General features: G+C 35.5%; 1 protein-coding gene across 1 annotated transcript; it reads right to left on the bottom strand.

Moving 5' to 3' along the window:
* Window positions 1–435: 435 nt before the first annotated feature.
* HPSE (heparanase) lies at window positions 436–14224 on the bottom strand. Its single transcript, XM_072405476.1, has 12 exons — window positions 13813–14224; window positions 9061–9209; window positions 8104–8229; window positions 7842–8015; window positions 7082–7253; window positions 5535–5582; window positions 4677–4770; window positions 4156–4262; window positions 3338–3452; window positions 2732–2859; window positions 1602–1745; window positions 436–1477 (listed from the first exon to the last, which is right to left on the bottom strand). Exons 1-12 carry the CDS (start codon window positions 14001–14003, stop codon window positions 1318–1320), a joined length of 1608 nt encoding a protein of 535 aa, XP_072261577.1. The 5' UTR covers window positions 14004–14224; the 3' UTR covers window positions 436–1317.
* Window positions 14225–16006: the final 1782 nt, after the last annotated feature.

Genomic DNA, 16006 nt, shown 5'->3' with positions numbered 1-16006 from the left:
ACAGCAGAGAAGATTTTCTGACATCACTATGGTGCTTGTACTGTCTAGGACAGCCTGGGCTCATGGAATTTGTGCGAGATAACATTGGGCAGATTAAACACCTCCAGGGGAATAAAGTAATGTACAATATAACTTTGGCTTACATGGTGACTATTTAAAAAAACAAAACTGGTTGTTCATTTTATTGGACTATTGATTTGTCCACTATCCCCCTCTACTTTTCCCCCATTATGCAAGCCTCTTAATGTCTAACTAGGCTTTTTATACTCTTATTAACAGAGCATGGCACAACATAATGGTAATATCAAACTTTACATTTATATAGTTTTTAGAAAATAATCCAGTCCTTATTCTTTCTTAAAAAGCACACATTTTCATGTACTTTTGTATTGACAGAAAATAGACAAAATAGACAAAAGACATGTGACAACTGAAAAGAGTCAAGTCTTTAATCTCATTCATGTATGTAACAGTAATTGAAAAACAAACTATAACACAATCAGTAATTTACTGAACAGTTTAGCAAAAATCACTTGATTTAAAAACAACAAATCCAGCAGCAAGAGTGCATACCTGAGGAAATACATTATTGATTATCAAACAAACACAGTACACAAGATCATCCTAAAGTTTCGGATGAAGAGAAAACAGTGCAAATTCAAGTTTAAAAAAAATATATATAAATATGTGCAAAGAGCTACCAGATTTAAATACAATACAAAAAAAGGCAGTAAAAAGGTGATTTTTGTAGATTTTAGTTGTCAAAAAAAAAAAAAAAAAAAAAAGACACACACCTAAAAATTCTGTCATAATATTAAAAATAGATAAAATAAACTGCACACAAAGCAACATTTGGCAAAAAAAAAACAACATTTCCACACAAATCAAATTTCCTTACAAGTTTTTGTAAATGATAACAAAACTATAATAGATAGTTTGGACACTCTTAGCAATAAGTAATCCAAATCAATCTGGCACTTTGGCGATGGCAGGCTGATAATTTAATGAAACAGACTTATGTAAACACTTGCTGTACGCACCATGTTATTAAATATTGGATTATGTCCCAGGACAATTCTGCAACTTCATTAGGAGACCAACGCACAAGATATTGTTCATTTTAGGATGTTCCGCCACAAAAATAGGGTGCAGCTGTCCATATCACATTTCAGAGTCAGCATGGAATCTGGTCCACTTTTGTTTCAATTTTTTAAAACTTTTCTTAAAATGAATGATGTATGGAGAATTTTAGGAAAGCCCAGTATTTCATACTGAGGCTTAAATGGTGTCCAATAAGGCAGCCGTTTCCTTTAGAAATCACAAGCAAGCACTGGCCTCAGCATCTTTTACAACATAAAAGACAAAACTTAGAGAAGGGAGAACAAGAGCAGAGCCTGGAGCTTTTTCCTTTCCATGTAATGTAGGCAGTGTTTCATTATCAACCATTTTCAGCACCTCACCATTCAGCAAGACCGTTCTAAGGAAACAAACAATTGAAAAGTGAAAGGGTAGAATCTTCAAAAAAAAAATATGTTTTGGTACAGATATCTCAGGCCAGCACTAATGTATGTACTTCACTTTCATAGTCCTGGTTGACTTACTTGGAGAAAAGTCCTCCATCTCCAGGTAGAAGCAGATATTCATCAATTAACTTTCCAGACAGAGAGCTTGGCAACTGTATTTGTTGGGAATTGTTGTTCAGGTTCAATGCAAATATGGAAACATCTCCCTTTTTGTATTTTGGACTGGTAAAATAAAGACAGACCTTTAGTATGCCAAATATCTCATTAGTGTACAATCTGAGAATAACTAAATGTAAAACCAGTTATAGGGAAGATTAGGATATATGTACCTCATCTTGTAAATGTGAAGTCACCCATCACATTAAAAGACAGATAAGAGCAAGAGAGGTGAAGCCATGCACAACTTTTCAAGAGAAGGCAAGATTTGGGCAGTATGGTTTCTCACTGGCTAGAACATTTGTCCTTGCAACATTTGGGTCCCAGGTTCAAATCTTGGCCAGGACACCATCCGCATGGAGTTTGTATGTTCTAACTGTGTTTTCATGGGTTCCTTGTGGCCACTTCCATTTGGCTCTATTGTCCCACGAGCATACAGTAAGGTTATTTGGCTTTCTTAAAAAATGGACCCTAGACTGTTATTGACGATGATAGAGATATTCGATTGTGACCCCCCCCTTGAAAGACAATGAAGTCTATCACCTATAAGCACTGCTTAATATGTTGTCACTGTATACATACACATAAAAGCAAATAGCTGAATACACATAAAACTACTTTTGTTTTTTATATTTGCCAATCCAGCGTTCATAATTCTGGAGCCAATGCCACTAAGCAGAACTACCAAGACAAATGATCTTCATAGCTCTCTATGAGAATTACACTTTCCCCACTGAAGGCCAGCGCATAAAACATTGAAAACCAGCATGGGAGCATTCTTGCACGGACCAAATCATAGATGTAAGGGGGAATCTCTACCACTTAGCATGATGTAAGGGGCCTTTCTCCCACATACCACCAATGCAAGAAGGTATTTCTTTATGGACCACCTAGTTAATTAGTGCATCTATCTTATCTAGTTTTTTTTTTTTTTTACTACTGAAAGTTATCATGGTTTTTATAGAGAGCGGGAGGGGGTATCAAATACTCAAGAAATTACACATTTACAGAAAATAAAAAGAAACAAAAAAAAAAAAAAAAAAAAAACTTACTTGTTAGCATTTGTGCAATGGGCATAAACCCGAGTCTTTGGTTCACTTATATTCTTGGGGTTTTTAAAGCCGACATTCAAGACAACCAATCCAACCAGTTTCTTAAACAGCAGAGATAACCAATAATCCTATTTATAAATATTATATTCATTATTATGCAACACCTAAGTCCATCAATAACTCAAATGAAATATTTACATTTGCCATTAAATGCACAATTCTCAATTCCATCCAAAATGTTTAGGCTTGGATAGCATAGAGACATACCAAAATTAACACTCTTCCCCCATTTCTGAGGAACGATTTCCTTTTCTTTAGGGTTTGCTTTGACAGAAATATGGAAAATTTAATAGCACCTGACGCAGGCTAAAACCTGCATTGTTGAATGTCATTTATAATGAATATACTGCCTTAATGCAACACACATTAAAGCAAGAAAGCAAGTGTAGTAAAGCCATGATCATTCTGGGGTTGACCTGTGTTTTTACCACCTGGCTTCAACCAGGCAACAATAAAAAGCATTAAACTAGTACGCACAATTTACCCTGTTGTCACCATGTACTTAGGGTGGCTAAATGGAACAATATGGATTTTTGCATAACTTACAGGCAAAGGTTCAAAATCAGAATCCACCAGATTGTACGATCCTGCACCAAAAAGAGCCTGCCTCATAACCACATCAATTCCCAATTTAGCAGACAGTCCCAACTTGTCTAACCACCTGTTCAGAATAAAAAAAAAAAGTGCGATAGTGACTTTATGTTTTTATTTGTAAATGGATAAAAATAAAAAAAATGTACAAAACAAATAGTGTAAAGACAAGTAGTATAAATACATGTGGACCACAAAGATTTTCTCTTATGTTATTCTAAAGGCTGTTAGTTTGTTAAATTTTAATATTACAGGTTAAGATACTAGATTGCTCTTTGTGCAAGCTCTTACAGATAGTACTCTGAGAAGGTAATGGATAGTGCCGATTACAGCTACATTTGAGTTTCAGACTCACATGTTAAATACTTAGGGGCCTCAAAGGTGCTAATAAGCATAGAAGCCATTTGTAAACTTGATTATGCTCTATACAGTATATAAAAAAGGATTGCCATTACCCCTAGCCAGAAAACCTCTCGTTTTGAAATTACTTTTACTTGGGATTTAGGGTCTAAAGTGGGATCCTATTCATTAGAAACTTGCATTCCTTTATTCAAGAAGACAAGAAAAGTGCTTCAGTGGCCAATGAAGATCCTTCATTCCCGCAACCCCCCCCCCCCCCTTTAAAATTTCTAGGGTTGCTTTATGGAGGCTAATGTTTGTCTGTGCACACAAGCTAGAATTATGGGAGGTTCATTATAAAAGAAACCTTATGCATGAGTAATTGTTAGTTTTCCCTGGACTGGACTTTTTTGAACTGTCGCTATCATACTTACATAAATCCATCAATGTATGCATTTGACAATCCTGGGCTTCCACCACCATATGCAGAGCTTGTTTCACCCAACCATACCAACTTTCCAGGAACAGTCCGATTAACAATCTAATGCAAATAAAATATTTTTATGACAATTTGGCAAAAATTTATAATTTTCCATATAATACACTTATAATACCCTACACTAATAATAAATCCAGGCTACATCACAAAGTAATTACCCTCTACTAGTAGCTTCTTTAAATAATAAACACCTAGCAGTTTGTTGGGAAGCCAATAGATTTCTACAATTGAAAACAAGAAGGGCAATAAAGTAACCCTTACTTATCCTTTCTAGTTACCACTAAAAGTTGCTATGTTAGTAGCAAGTTGAAAAAACTATTACTTCCTGAAAAACTAGTTTAACATAACTTGTGTTTTTTTTTTTTTTTTTTTTTACAAAAATCAGCTTAGTAATGATGCTTGATGTCAGGAGTGACCCCCTGCTTGGAGGCACTGCAAAAATGGCTTCATACATACCTGCAATACAGTCTTTATTTCTGAAGCTAAAGAGTCCAATATATGAGGATTAAGAAAGTCTTCTTTAGAAGCAGTTCGCCCATCAACATAATAGCTATTGATAGTTTAAAGAGATAAATTGCAATTAGTATACATAAAAAAGTAAGAGCCATGCTAACTACTTTATGAACTAACAACTGCAAGTCATTAAAAGTATTGACCAAAGCAAAAAATTCTCTTAAAATCTTTATTTTATTTTATAGACTGGGAAAGGATACGATGCCCCATAATGTTTTTACTTCTAGCCAAGTCTTTGTTGGAAACATTTCCCTCTAGCTTCATGTTTTAAATTATTTCAGACAGAAAATGAAAGAAAATCTAATGAAGGGCAACCTTCTATTCTACTACAGAAAAACTTTGCATTGCTGTTCTCACATGCTGTCTGGTAAAAGCATTGTTAGCGGAACAGGAATGGAGAATAAATATCTCCAACACTGTCCAATGCAGCAATCAAAGTCAATTCCAATCCATCACTATCCAAAACTAGAAAGAAAAAAAGCTTGAGATACGTTGTGTGAAGCCAAGGTAGTAATCTGTGACCACCGGTCAGCTTCTAAACTGTCCCTGAAAGTGAGGCCCTCCTTGTGTGGAGTCTTTGAAAATTTGTGTGACAATGCCACATCACCATGCATGGGCTTTTAAACCCCATTTTTCCCATAAACTTGTGGGAAGGACACTGACATTTGACTCGCACTACAGATTGATGGGAGTAAGGACAATATTTTCATAGGAAAACCTTGATTTATTTGATAAATTTTGATTTATGCTTTACTAAGAGCAAAATTAATGCATTACAATAACGTTTATGTTTCTACTTACTGGTGCCAAGTAACAGAGTTTATTACTTTACCACCTGCTTCTAGAAAGCTGCAAAAAAAAAAAAAAAGCATATTTTGTTAATCTTTTGTTTTGTATTCTTTAGATTTGATATGGGAAAATTCTGAAACAAAACACATTTGTTGTCACCAAATTACCCCTCTGCATTGCATTGAAAACTGCAGTATACCAAAATTATATATGGCAGTCTGTCGTGCAGGAGTATATCAGGGAAATAAATACACTCCCTTCCAAAACGCCCTTCCAGTGGCATTTTTTTCCCTAAAGAAGTCTCCCTAAGGGGAAGTGGAAATACCACCTTAAAAAGATAATAAAACCATGTTCCTCTTGATAGACTGTTCCCGTTTCCTGTCCCAGTCAACAGGGAAAAATTTTCAATGAAGACATGGACAGCAATTAAAAAGTGACAAAGTTTTAAACCTTTCATTCATTATTAAAAAAGGAAAAAAAAAAACACTTTTCAAAGAGAAAGACAGGACTAACATATACAAATGTCCCACCTTACTGTTACAGAGTTGGTACAGAGCTGTCCAAGACAAAACAGTATCCTGGTAACTATGGTTGTTAGTGGACAGAATAGCCACTTTCATGTTCACTGGAAAGCAAACGAGCAAAGAGAACTCTAGTTCACACATACAATAGAACAGCAAGCCAGTATATCATATAAAAAAAGCCACAAAACACATGTATTGGGGTGCAAAAGATGCCAGCTGCACTGTCCTCTACCATGGAATAAAAATGGAGATTGTTTCATGTCTGTCTCTGTTTCCTTGTTGTGTTGTACAACAAATATAGAAAGAACAAGAGTAGAAGGGGTTTTGAAGACTAAATTATAATTATGTAAATCAAACAATACATCATACATAATTACATATAATTATACGATAGATCTTTTGCCAATTGTGTAATCATGGGATTGGGATATTCTTGCTATGCATCAAAATACCACTATCATTGATATAACCGTGTCAATCTCTTTCACCCAACACGTTTCGACTACATTGGCTTCTTCAGAGATATTTTATGGACTAAATGGTCTAAACAGAGAGGTATAGTACAGATACATAGGTATTACATATATAGAGATTGCATTTACTCATATTCTTGTAACAAGTTTCAATACGTAATCATTTAAGGTGCCAAACATAAAATAATCATTTAAGGTGCCAAACATAAAATAATGCATCAGTCTATTACCATGACTTAGTGTATATACACACTCAGCAAAGAAATATAAACTATATATTGCTATTCAAGGTGGTATTGTCACTTCAGAGATATATTGTATAATTATATGTAATTATGTATGATGAATTGTTTAGGATTACATAATTATAATCTTAGCCATCAAAACTTCTACTCTCGTTCTTTCCATATTTCTTCTGCCATGGATGCCAGTGTAGTACATGGAGGTGCCTGTGCCGAAGATCAGTAATTATTTGTTACAAGGAGCACAAGGTGGGATATGCAATTAATTCAAGTGTTCTCAAGAAAGGTAAGGTAATCAAGAAAGGTACATCAATTTTTACCTTGTCAGCATTTTTTGAGATGATTTTTTTGGTTGGCCGATATCAGGACCATAGAGTCCAGAATTTTTGTAGCAACGGTACTTGCCGAGTATCCTGTGCAAATGTACAAAATCCTTGCCAAGCTGAAAGCCATCAACATGTAGTCCAGACTTCTTCTTGAAACTGTTTGGTTCTGGACAAAAATAACCAGTAAAAAAACAGGAGGTCCACCTAACAGTATTTTTTCTTAAAAGGCACCTTCTCACTTTAAACAGATAATATAAAGACAAGGTAAGGAAACTACTTACAGTCCCAAAAATACCTGATGTAGGGTGACAATGAAGCTACTTCATAAAGTACATTACAGCAAGCCTTACTGGCAGGATCACCAGGAAAAAATGCAGATAAGGAAGCTAATGCTGCCACCACATCAATGACTGCTAACTTGCAATATATCACATTTCTGTTTTTAAGTTTACATACACTTAAAGATACAGTTTTTATATTTGTTATGAACAGAAAGTATCTCCATGCAATAGAAAGGAGAAATTGCCCTGCTTAATACACCAATCATCAATCTCTTTCTGAATCCAAAGGATCGATTTTATTGCAGTCATTGGACTGATAAAGGGGATATGAAGAGGATTACACTGTACAGGGTCAAGGTAATTAAAAAAAAAAAAATAAGGGGTCATCACACAGAGGAATTGGACGGGGCAAGTGGAATTATTTTTTTTTCAAGTTTTTTTTTTTATTACCACTAGGTGTTTTAATACTTTACCATTGCCTAGTTCCCATGATAGGTTATACTTCCTTGAGGCACAGTAATCAATAAGCAGTTTGGCGTTGGAGCTATTCCACTGATCATGTGCATTTCTCAGCAAGGCATTAAGTCCAAAAATGAGATGTAAGCCTGAGCAGTTTGCAAATCCGTACAACAGATCTATGGTTTCTTCTACAAAAAAAAAAAAAAAATTATAAGGGCAAATTTGCAATAATAAATTATATAAAATAAACATATATTATTAAAAATATCAACTTACTTGTTATTGTAGAATTTTTGTATTTTTTAAGAAATTCTCCTTTGAGTATAATTTGCTCTTGGAATATCCACTGATCTTGAAGTTTATTTTGCACATAAAGAGCTTTGTTTTCTTCGCATTTGTTAGCTGAAAAAAAAAAAAAGTTACTTATGAATTGCTGAAAACAGAATTGTTTCTTCTTGAAATTCAAACTTTACTTTCATGAAATCTAATAGCACTCCAAATATTACTTTTATCTTGGTTACTGCAATGAATGTTTAAAGTTTTCCCCAGTTTTTTTATTCCCTCACTTCCTTTCCCTGGGACTTATGTACATGTTTATGTATGGTGCAGTTGTCAATTTGAGAGAAAGGCACAGATAAAACCCTCTCCTGTGTGCCTGCATCTGCACTACAGTGCACCCACTATACACATCCCATGCACAATATGTACAATTTTAGTTTAAACTCAGAATTAATGACTGAGCTGCTATATGTAATGAACAAATTGCTGTCTCACATACTGTACATATTTATGTGCTTTACACAAACTTAAAACACAGACACCCTAAACGTAAAAATCTCTAAAAATAAATATTACAATAAATTTAAAGAATTGTTTATCTAGTACAAAATAAACAATACACTATTTGCTCTTTCTGTTTGACCACATCCTTGCACAATTTAGCTTGCAAAGCTTGTCTTTTCTGTTTTCAGAACAATTCACCGTGCTTACATATGGGCCTTACAACAAAACATTTCCTGTACATTGACACAACCATCATTCCCATCCAAAAGTTACATCAAGGAGTTACATCAATTTAAAGATGTATTCCTGCTCTATCTTCAGTCCTAAATAGACTGAAAGTACTTTTACTAACGTTTTCCTTCTCAACCCACTGTTTCTCTTACTTTCCTTAACATCACCGTCTTTTTGATCACAGAAAAAACATGCATTGCTTTATTAAGCTTAGGTCACCTTGGTTTCTCAAATTAAAATCCCGGAAAAGGTTTTCCTTCTCAAATGGATTTTTTTCTGGATCGAAGAACAGGAAATCTGATTGCGTTCCTCCAAATCTCAAGAAAGCAGGAGATAAACCTCTTGTTAAAGTGATTAATTTTTGAGATCTAGAAGAAAATAAAACATTTTAAGTTCTTGCTGACCTGCAAAGGTACACATACTGCTAAATTTAAATATAGAAAAAAGTAAAGCTATGATTTCTCACGTGTACTTTACTTCCCTGGTTCCCCCCCACTCACCATCTAACATACTAATTATATTTTATCATCAGACTATATGTGTCACTACAAAGTTCCAATTGACAAGACATTTTACAGCAGGACTTCTGCAGTTCACTGTTAACCAGTCCTTAAACTCCCCAAAGCACTGGTTATCTTAGAAACAAATTAAGCCGGTTAAAATCACTTTTTTTTCAAGCTTTTGCCTGTGGTCCAGTAATTTTTCTGAAATTTGACATCGCGTCTCCAGGCGGTATGCCATTGGACTTCTTCCAGAGACTTGAATGAGACCCCTTTAACCACAATGTTTGCAAATAGCTGAAACACTTGAGACTGGCACTGACAATCCCTCCCACCATGTCATCACAGGATCTAATGTGGTATTATTGAACACAGACTTAATTTAAAAATATCATTGACATATTGATGGAGGAGGAGAAAGCAGGGAAGGCAGCCATATAACCTTCACTTAGAAGTAAATGATCTGCTATTGCTAACTTTTTTATATCATCAGGTATGTTTAATATTAGACTAAAAAAAAAAGTTACAGAGAGAACTATCAGCTAAAGTCCAATGACAGTATGGCACATATAAATGTGGCTCATATTAGGTACATATTTACTTTATTCTAAAAACTAAGCAATTCAATTTTCCATACCCACACCAACCAATTCCATGGCCATAGAATCCAAAGGTTTTGTCTAAATATGACTAATTATAGCATGTACCCCATAGAAGGATGGCACGGCAGTTACATAAAGCCAAGAGACAAATGTGGTACATCAGTGTACCAGGATAATAAGAAGCTTTCAAGTTACTCTGTCACTTTGCCTAGTATGGTTAAAAGGAAAGATTGTACACTAACAAATTTCCAGAAAAATAGAAGTGTATTCCAAATGGGGGTCCAGTGTTAGGTTTAAATGGATTAAGAAGTGTAAAGTCTTTCTCCGCCAAAACCCCTGATTGATATTGCTAGGTTTTGTACAGGGGCTACAAGGACATACAATCAAAGTCACTAGGACACCAAGACCAATCACAGTAAGGCTCATGGAGAACCAGGACAAACATTTTGTTTAGGCACTGTGCAGAAATATTATTTGCCATTTTTCTATGTCTTTTTAAGCTAGCTTTCCGGTAATATTTGTTATCCCTTACGGCCATTCAACTGGACTTGCGCGTGTAATATTGAAGATGTTTCGTAGCTTTCTAGGCCATTTCAGCAGTTCTACCAGTGTAAGGATTTTTCTCCAACATTTATATCCACACAACACATATACTGGGGTATTATCTTTGCACTGGTAGAACTGCTGAAGTTTCTTGGAAAGCTACAGAGTCCTCACATTACGAGAAAAGTCCAGTTGAATGAGCATAATACTACTAGTATTGTTGAGTTGAATGAGCATAATACTACTAGATATGCAATGACCTAGATAGCCGAGAGCATTCACAGACAAATAGGCAATGCTTTATTTTCCCCTTATTCACTGAAATTAGAACCACACTTTCTCCTGCATAACCAAGGACTTTAGGTAATCCTAAAACATGCTCCATATCCCTCTGCCACTGACGGAGGCACTGTATCAGAGGAAACACAAACCCATAGTACCATGATTCACACTGAACTGCTTTGCAACTCCGCCAAGTGAAAGTTTAGCAGAGGTTTGTGTAAAATGAATACCACAACTGCAGAACCCTAAACTTTCAACACACAGCACTGCCACTCATACACATTAGAACATAAGCAAAGAAATGAAGGAGAAAGGCCAGGACAGATGAGAAGTAAACTGGATATAAAATAAGCTTGGCTGAAGGCTGTTGTCTCTAACGCTTGTGACAGAGTGCAGGGAAATAGGATTAATCAATTTCAACCCAGAAGTGAAGTTCAGCTTTAATGTGAACAAACCTGGTTTTTTATTGTCAGTAGCACACGTACAGCGTAATAATTTTTTCCTACACTATTCTTGCACATTTTAGCGAACTAACACATTATCTTGAGTTGCATTTTACCTTGTCATAAATAAATTTGCTCACGCTTCCCCATGTGACCTAAAGCCTACCCAGACTAAGTCACATGGTATTAGGAGCATTGTGGTTGTTTCACAGCATTATTATTCATATTAAGCAGGGGAGTCTGATGTTCTGAACAAACATCTGGAGACTGGGGGGGGGGGGCTGGGGAAAAAGAGTGTATACATAACATACAAGTCTGTCCTTATTTATAGACATAGAGACATAGTTACAAAGTATACATATAAACAATTTTTTTTTAATTAACATTATTAGTATTCATGCCCAGCCCTAAGCTTTTTGTTGGAATAGGGAAGAATTAGACCCTCGATCATTGATTTATGTATCGCTTGTTTGGTTATGAACATTTGGTTATCATCACACTTAAATCCATAGAGGTACATTAGACATGGCAGTTGGCTGTTTAACAATCATGATTCAGTCAGGCCAGTAGAGTAATAAATGCTTCTATGTTATGGTTAATGGGAGTAACAAATGCTTCTGCAACAGTGGTGAGTGGGGGAAATAAATGCAACTGATCAGTCGCAATAGGAGTAAGAAATGCCCATGCATCAGTAGTCATTGTTTGAGTTTTTTTTTTTTTGAGAAACAGCAGTTTTTATACCTATTGATTTCCACTGGACAACAGTTAGACAAGTGTTACTGCATTGGTACTTATACAATTTCCTAATTACAGTGGGGGTAGTAAATACTTCTGCATCAATGGTCAGGGGAATTAATAAATGATCCAGTATCAGTAGAGACTGGTGCCCCACCATTTGTGGTTAAGGGGAGGAATGTAGTCCCATCACTGGCAAGCAAAGGGAGAGTATTGGACCCCATCATTTGTGGTCAGTGGGAGGAATAAAGTGCCATTACTGATGATTATGAGAAACATAACGCATCCCCCCATGCATTCAAATCTAGAGAAATAAAAGTTTTGGCTTTGGATAAACTTGAAGATACCACTGTAAATACATATGCTATCAGTGGCAGCAACAGATTGACTTTTCTCTGCAAAACAATGTTAGGAGTTGACTATACTGGTACTCACAGGGACACACTTGCTTCTGGTCTGTCTGGCTTCTTTATCTATATTGTCATAGTTTGTGTTGTGGCAGAGCTAGTCAATCAGTAACTCTGCTCCATGAAAAACCTATTCTGAACAGTCACCAATGCATCAGACCCAGAGTAACCCCTTTCCCAGGAGAAAGGTAGGCATCTTAAAAAAAAGTTTTCTGCTTTTATCCACTTGATTTCAAAAGGTACTATAAGATATAGGTAATGGCTTTAGGACTGCTTTTATTGCCAAAATAGTAAATTAATATCCAGAAACTTTTGGCCGTCGTTGTTAGAAAATAGAGGATTATAACACAAACCAGGGTGGTGGTCATTTTTTAGATACAAGTCAAACATAAATTGTAGCAGTTTGTCTGTAGCATTGAAAGCACCCCCCTCCCCCCAATTCTAAAAAGTAAAATAGACCGCTAGGGGTTTAAAAAAGCTTTCACACACTAAAAAATCTTATCTTAGCCCCGGCTGCTGACATCACATGTGTCTGGAATTATTTGCTCTTGAAGTATATTTTTTGTGGAATGTCAAGATTTTTCTGCTTTTTTTTTTATGTCTTCAGATGACTCAACATTGGGTGGTGGAGGTTGGGCTTTCCATAGATCAGACTTTCCATTTGTTATTAAACTGTATGATAAATGCAGTTTTACTAATTTCTTTGGTTACACTTTTAAAATCTAATGCTAAACAAAATGTTTAGCTAACATTTTAGAGAGGGAAAGGAACATATTTGCTGCCTATATATATATATATATATATATATATATATATATATATATGTTACATAGTCATTCTAATGCCAATGTGCACATTATTTTAAAAAGGAAAAAATTTAGTTTAAAGTTGTGATTTTAGCACAACAAAATGAAATCAGAAGGTTTAGAAACAAATGGTAAAAAAAAAAGACCAAGCTGTCTAATTAGGGGTAATCAAGGATAAGAAGAGATTTATAGGAAACAGCTTTTCTCAGAATTGTAGGTTTTCCTTATTAAGAAGCATCTGTTAGCACACAAATCAGGTCTCTGCATTATAGTGGCAGAGAAGGCACAAAGACTATACATGGATAGTGCCTTTTTAGGGGATCCATTATTACGACAACCATATCCCGTCTAATATCCATATCCCTGTCAAATGCAACTGGAAATATCCAGTATATACTCTAAGAAGAAAATTTGAAATAGACTGCACTATATTGGTAAAATGCACTTTTGGAGCATCCTATAGTCTTCACACATGTTATTTGCAGAAAACAAATGTTTTTATGGTGAATGTGTGTTATAGAAAACCAGAAACATTTAAAAATAAAGGTGTGCCAAGACAACACACTAAAATTCTGCATTGTCCCTAGAATTCCCATAGCAGTCAAACATAGAACATTTAATAATCATTATAGGAACAGTAAAATGCTACTCACCTAAGAAAAGTAATGTATTTTGGTTCAGAAGCAAGGCTGGCATCAATAGTAACAGAGAGGAACCTTGGGTTTAAAGGAGGTCTCCCGCTAGTTTTTAGCTGTAGTTCAAGCTCCACAACATTCTCCAAAGATTCACCCCTGGCGAATAATACAGTACCAGCCAGAATCACAATGCAGGTAAAGAAATGCATGTGTCTGTTTTTGTGTATAGGGCTGAACAGAGATTTAAAGGAAGCTTTCCAGACCGGACAAGCATTAGAGTCAGCTAGAAAAAAAACTCTTTTCCTCTCCAGGACATGTTACACCACAGAGGAAGCTGTGTTTAGAGAACAAAATTCTCTTCTGCAAACTTAAGGCTGACTGTTCTGACTCTGCTGCTAAAGGTCTTTTTTAACTTCCTTCTTATAATCTTCACAAATAAAACTTTCTTCTTATATTCTTCACAAACAAAAAAATATTGAGGGGGAAAAAAACTTGTTCATAAACAAAACCTGAAAAGGAAAAAAAAAACTAGAAAAGGCTGTGTGTGTGTATATTACATGCACGCAGAGTAGTCACATGACTTTGGGCAGGTAAGGGGAGGAGGCTCTTATAAATGTAACCAGCCCCACCTGTGTAGTATAGGCTGCAAAGAACCAGGATAAAGGCCTTTGTACTAATATCACAGCGCTCAGCTGTTCTTATTTTGGAATTAAATTATTTCTTTCCTTTTGCAGTTCAGTTTATTGGTCCCATTGAATGCCCTAATGCTGTTCAAAAGGATAAATGGTTTCCAGAGACTTTCTTACTGACAATTCTGATGTCACCAATGTAAATACAATTTGTTTAATATTCAGTGTAAAAATACAAGAGTACAAAGTAGCATTTGATTCTGACCCAAGTTAGCTCTACTTACAACTTTCTTTGATCTACATGCAATACAATAACAATAGCTCTTTACCTATTTCCCAACAGTTTTAAATCTAAAGAGCCTTTATTTTGCATATAATCCTTTACTGTCTCAAAAGCCTTTAGTCCATTTTCCCTGCACACTATGACTTCTACACAGCCAGTATTAGAAGCAATTGAGCACATATTTGTTTGATGGATTACAAGTATTATCCAGTAATATCAAATCCACTTTTTGTCTTGAATCTCCTTTTTCAACTATTTGCTTTCTGTCCTGTCAGTCATTTAGTCTCCGCTTGAATGATCTGTATGCAAATGCAGTCAGTTCATGAAGACCTAAGTGCTGATATATTGATTGAGAGGCAGTGCTATATATTGTTTATATTTCACTCGAACTTCTGCTAAACAAAAGTGATATACAAAGAAGTCTGGCAAGCTGTCCTTTTTTGTTTGTGAGTTATAACGCCTATTAAAATGTCTGATTTGGTGGTGCTCTCAAAAGTATGACCCCATCCACCTGATCAAAAGATGTCTTCAGTCTAAATCATGGTGAAGGTCACAATTGATGGACCCCATGTTGTAAAGGTAGATGAGCCAAACCGAAGTTAACCAACCAGTTTATGGGCCTGGCCAGATGCATGTTTTTGATATTGTGTTTTGTTAGGTTGTTATAATGTTTCAGCCCTCGCTAGTATTTTGTATGACTTTTAAGCCCTACCTCTCTTGTTCTATCTAACTCATGTTTAAAGTTGGATCAACAAATGTTACTTGTTAGTGTCTAACACATTTTTAACGTTTTGCTTTTAATTTCATTGTATAATAATATTACATTTAGTTTCCAATGATTATTGTATGTCGGTTAACATTTTTATTTTCAATTATATGATTTTGTGCAGTATTATGTGTGGTAAGTTCTCTGCTATTCCCATCCCACCCACAATAATGCTGCTGTTATGACTCCCAAAAGCCTGGCCACATGCAGGTAAAAGGCTCTTTGGAACATAGGTGGGATAGAGGAACTGGCAAATGGCACATTCTGATTCCTCCTTCTTGCAGCTGTGCAATTTTGGGAATGATGTCACAGAGAGTAATAGGAGTAAGTTCCTGCTATAAGTACAATGTAAAACAAAAAAAGAAAGTTTAATGTAACTTAAACCTTTTAATAACATTATAATTTTTTAGATGCAAAAGGAATCTAACCCTTCTCACTTTCCAGGAAAGTGAGAAGGGTTAGATTCCTTTGCCAGGTTTTATTGTTGTCTTGATCTCCCCTGGGGATTTCCATACTCTGATTTTCATTCTCTTC

The sequence above is a fragment of the Pyxicephalus adspersus genome, chromosome 3, assembly GCF_032062135.1.
Source record: "Pyxicephalus adspersus chromosome 3, UCB_Pads_2.0, whole genome shotgun sequence".
Lineage (NCBI taxonomy): Eukaryota > Metazoa > Chordata > Amphibia > Anura > Pyxicephalidae > Pyxicephalus > Pyxicephalus adspersus.
Note: the sequence above shows the minus strand (reverse complement) of the source record. Positions and strands in the feature narration are given on the sequence as shown.

Bases quoted from the DNA above. Each gene is read 5' to 3' on its own strand.
- HPSE (XM_072405476.1), bottom strand. From the start codon at position 14,003: ATGCATTTCTTTACCTGCATTGTGATTCTGGCTGGTACTGTATTATTC. The intron at 9,210-13,812 runs GTGAGTAGCATT...ATTTTCTTCTAG, and splicing joins AAATACATTACTTTTCTTAG to ATCTCAAAAATTAATCACTT. The intron at 3,453-4,155 runs GTAAGTATGATA...TATTCTGAACAG, and splicing joins GCATACATTGATGGATTTAT to GTGGTTAGACAAGTTGGGAC.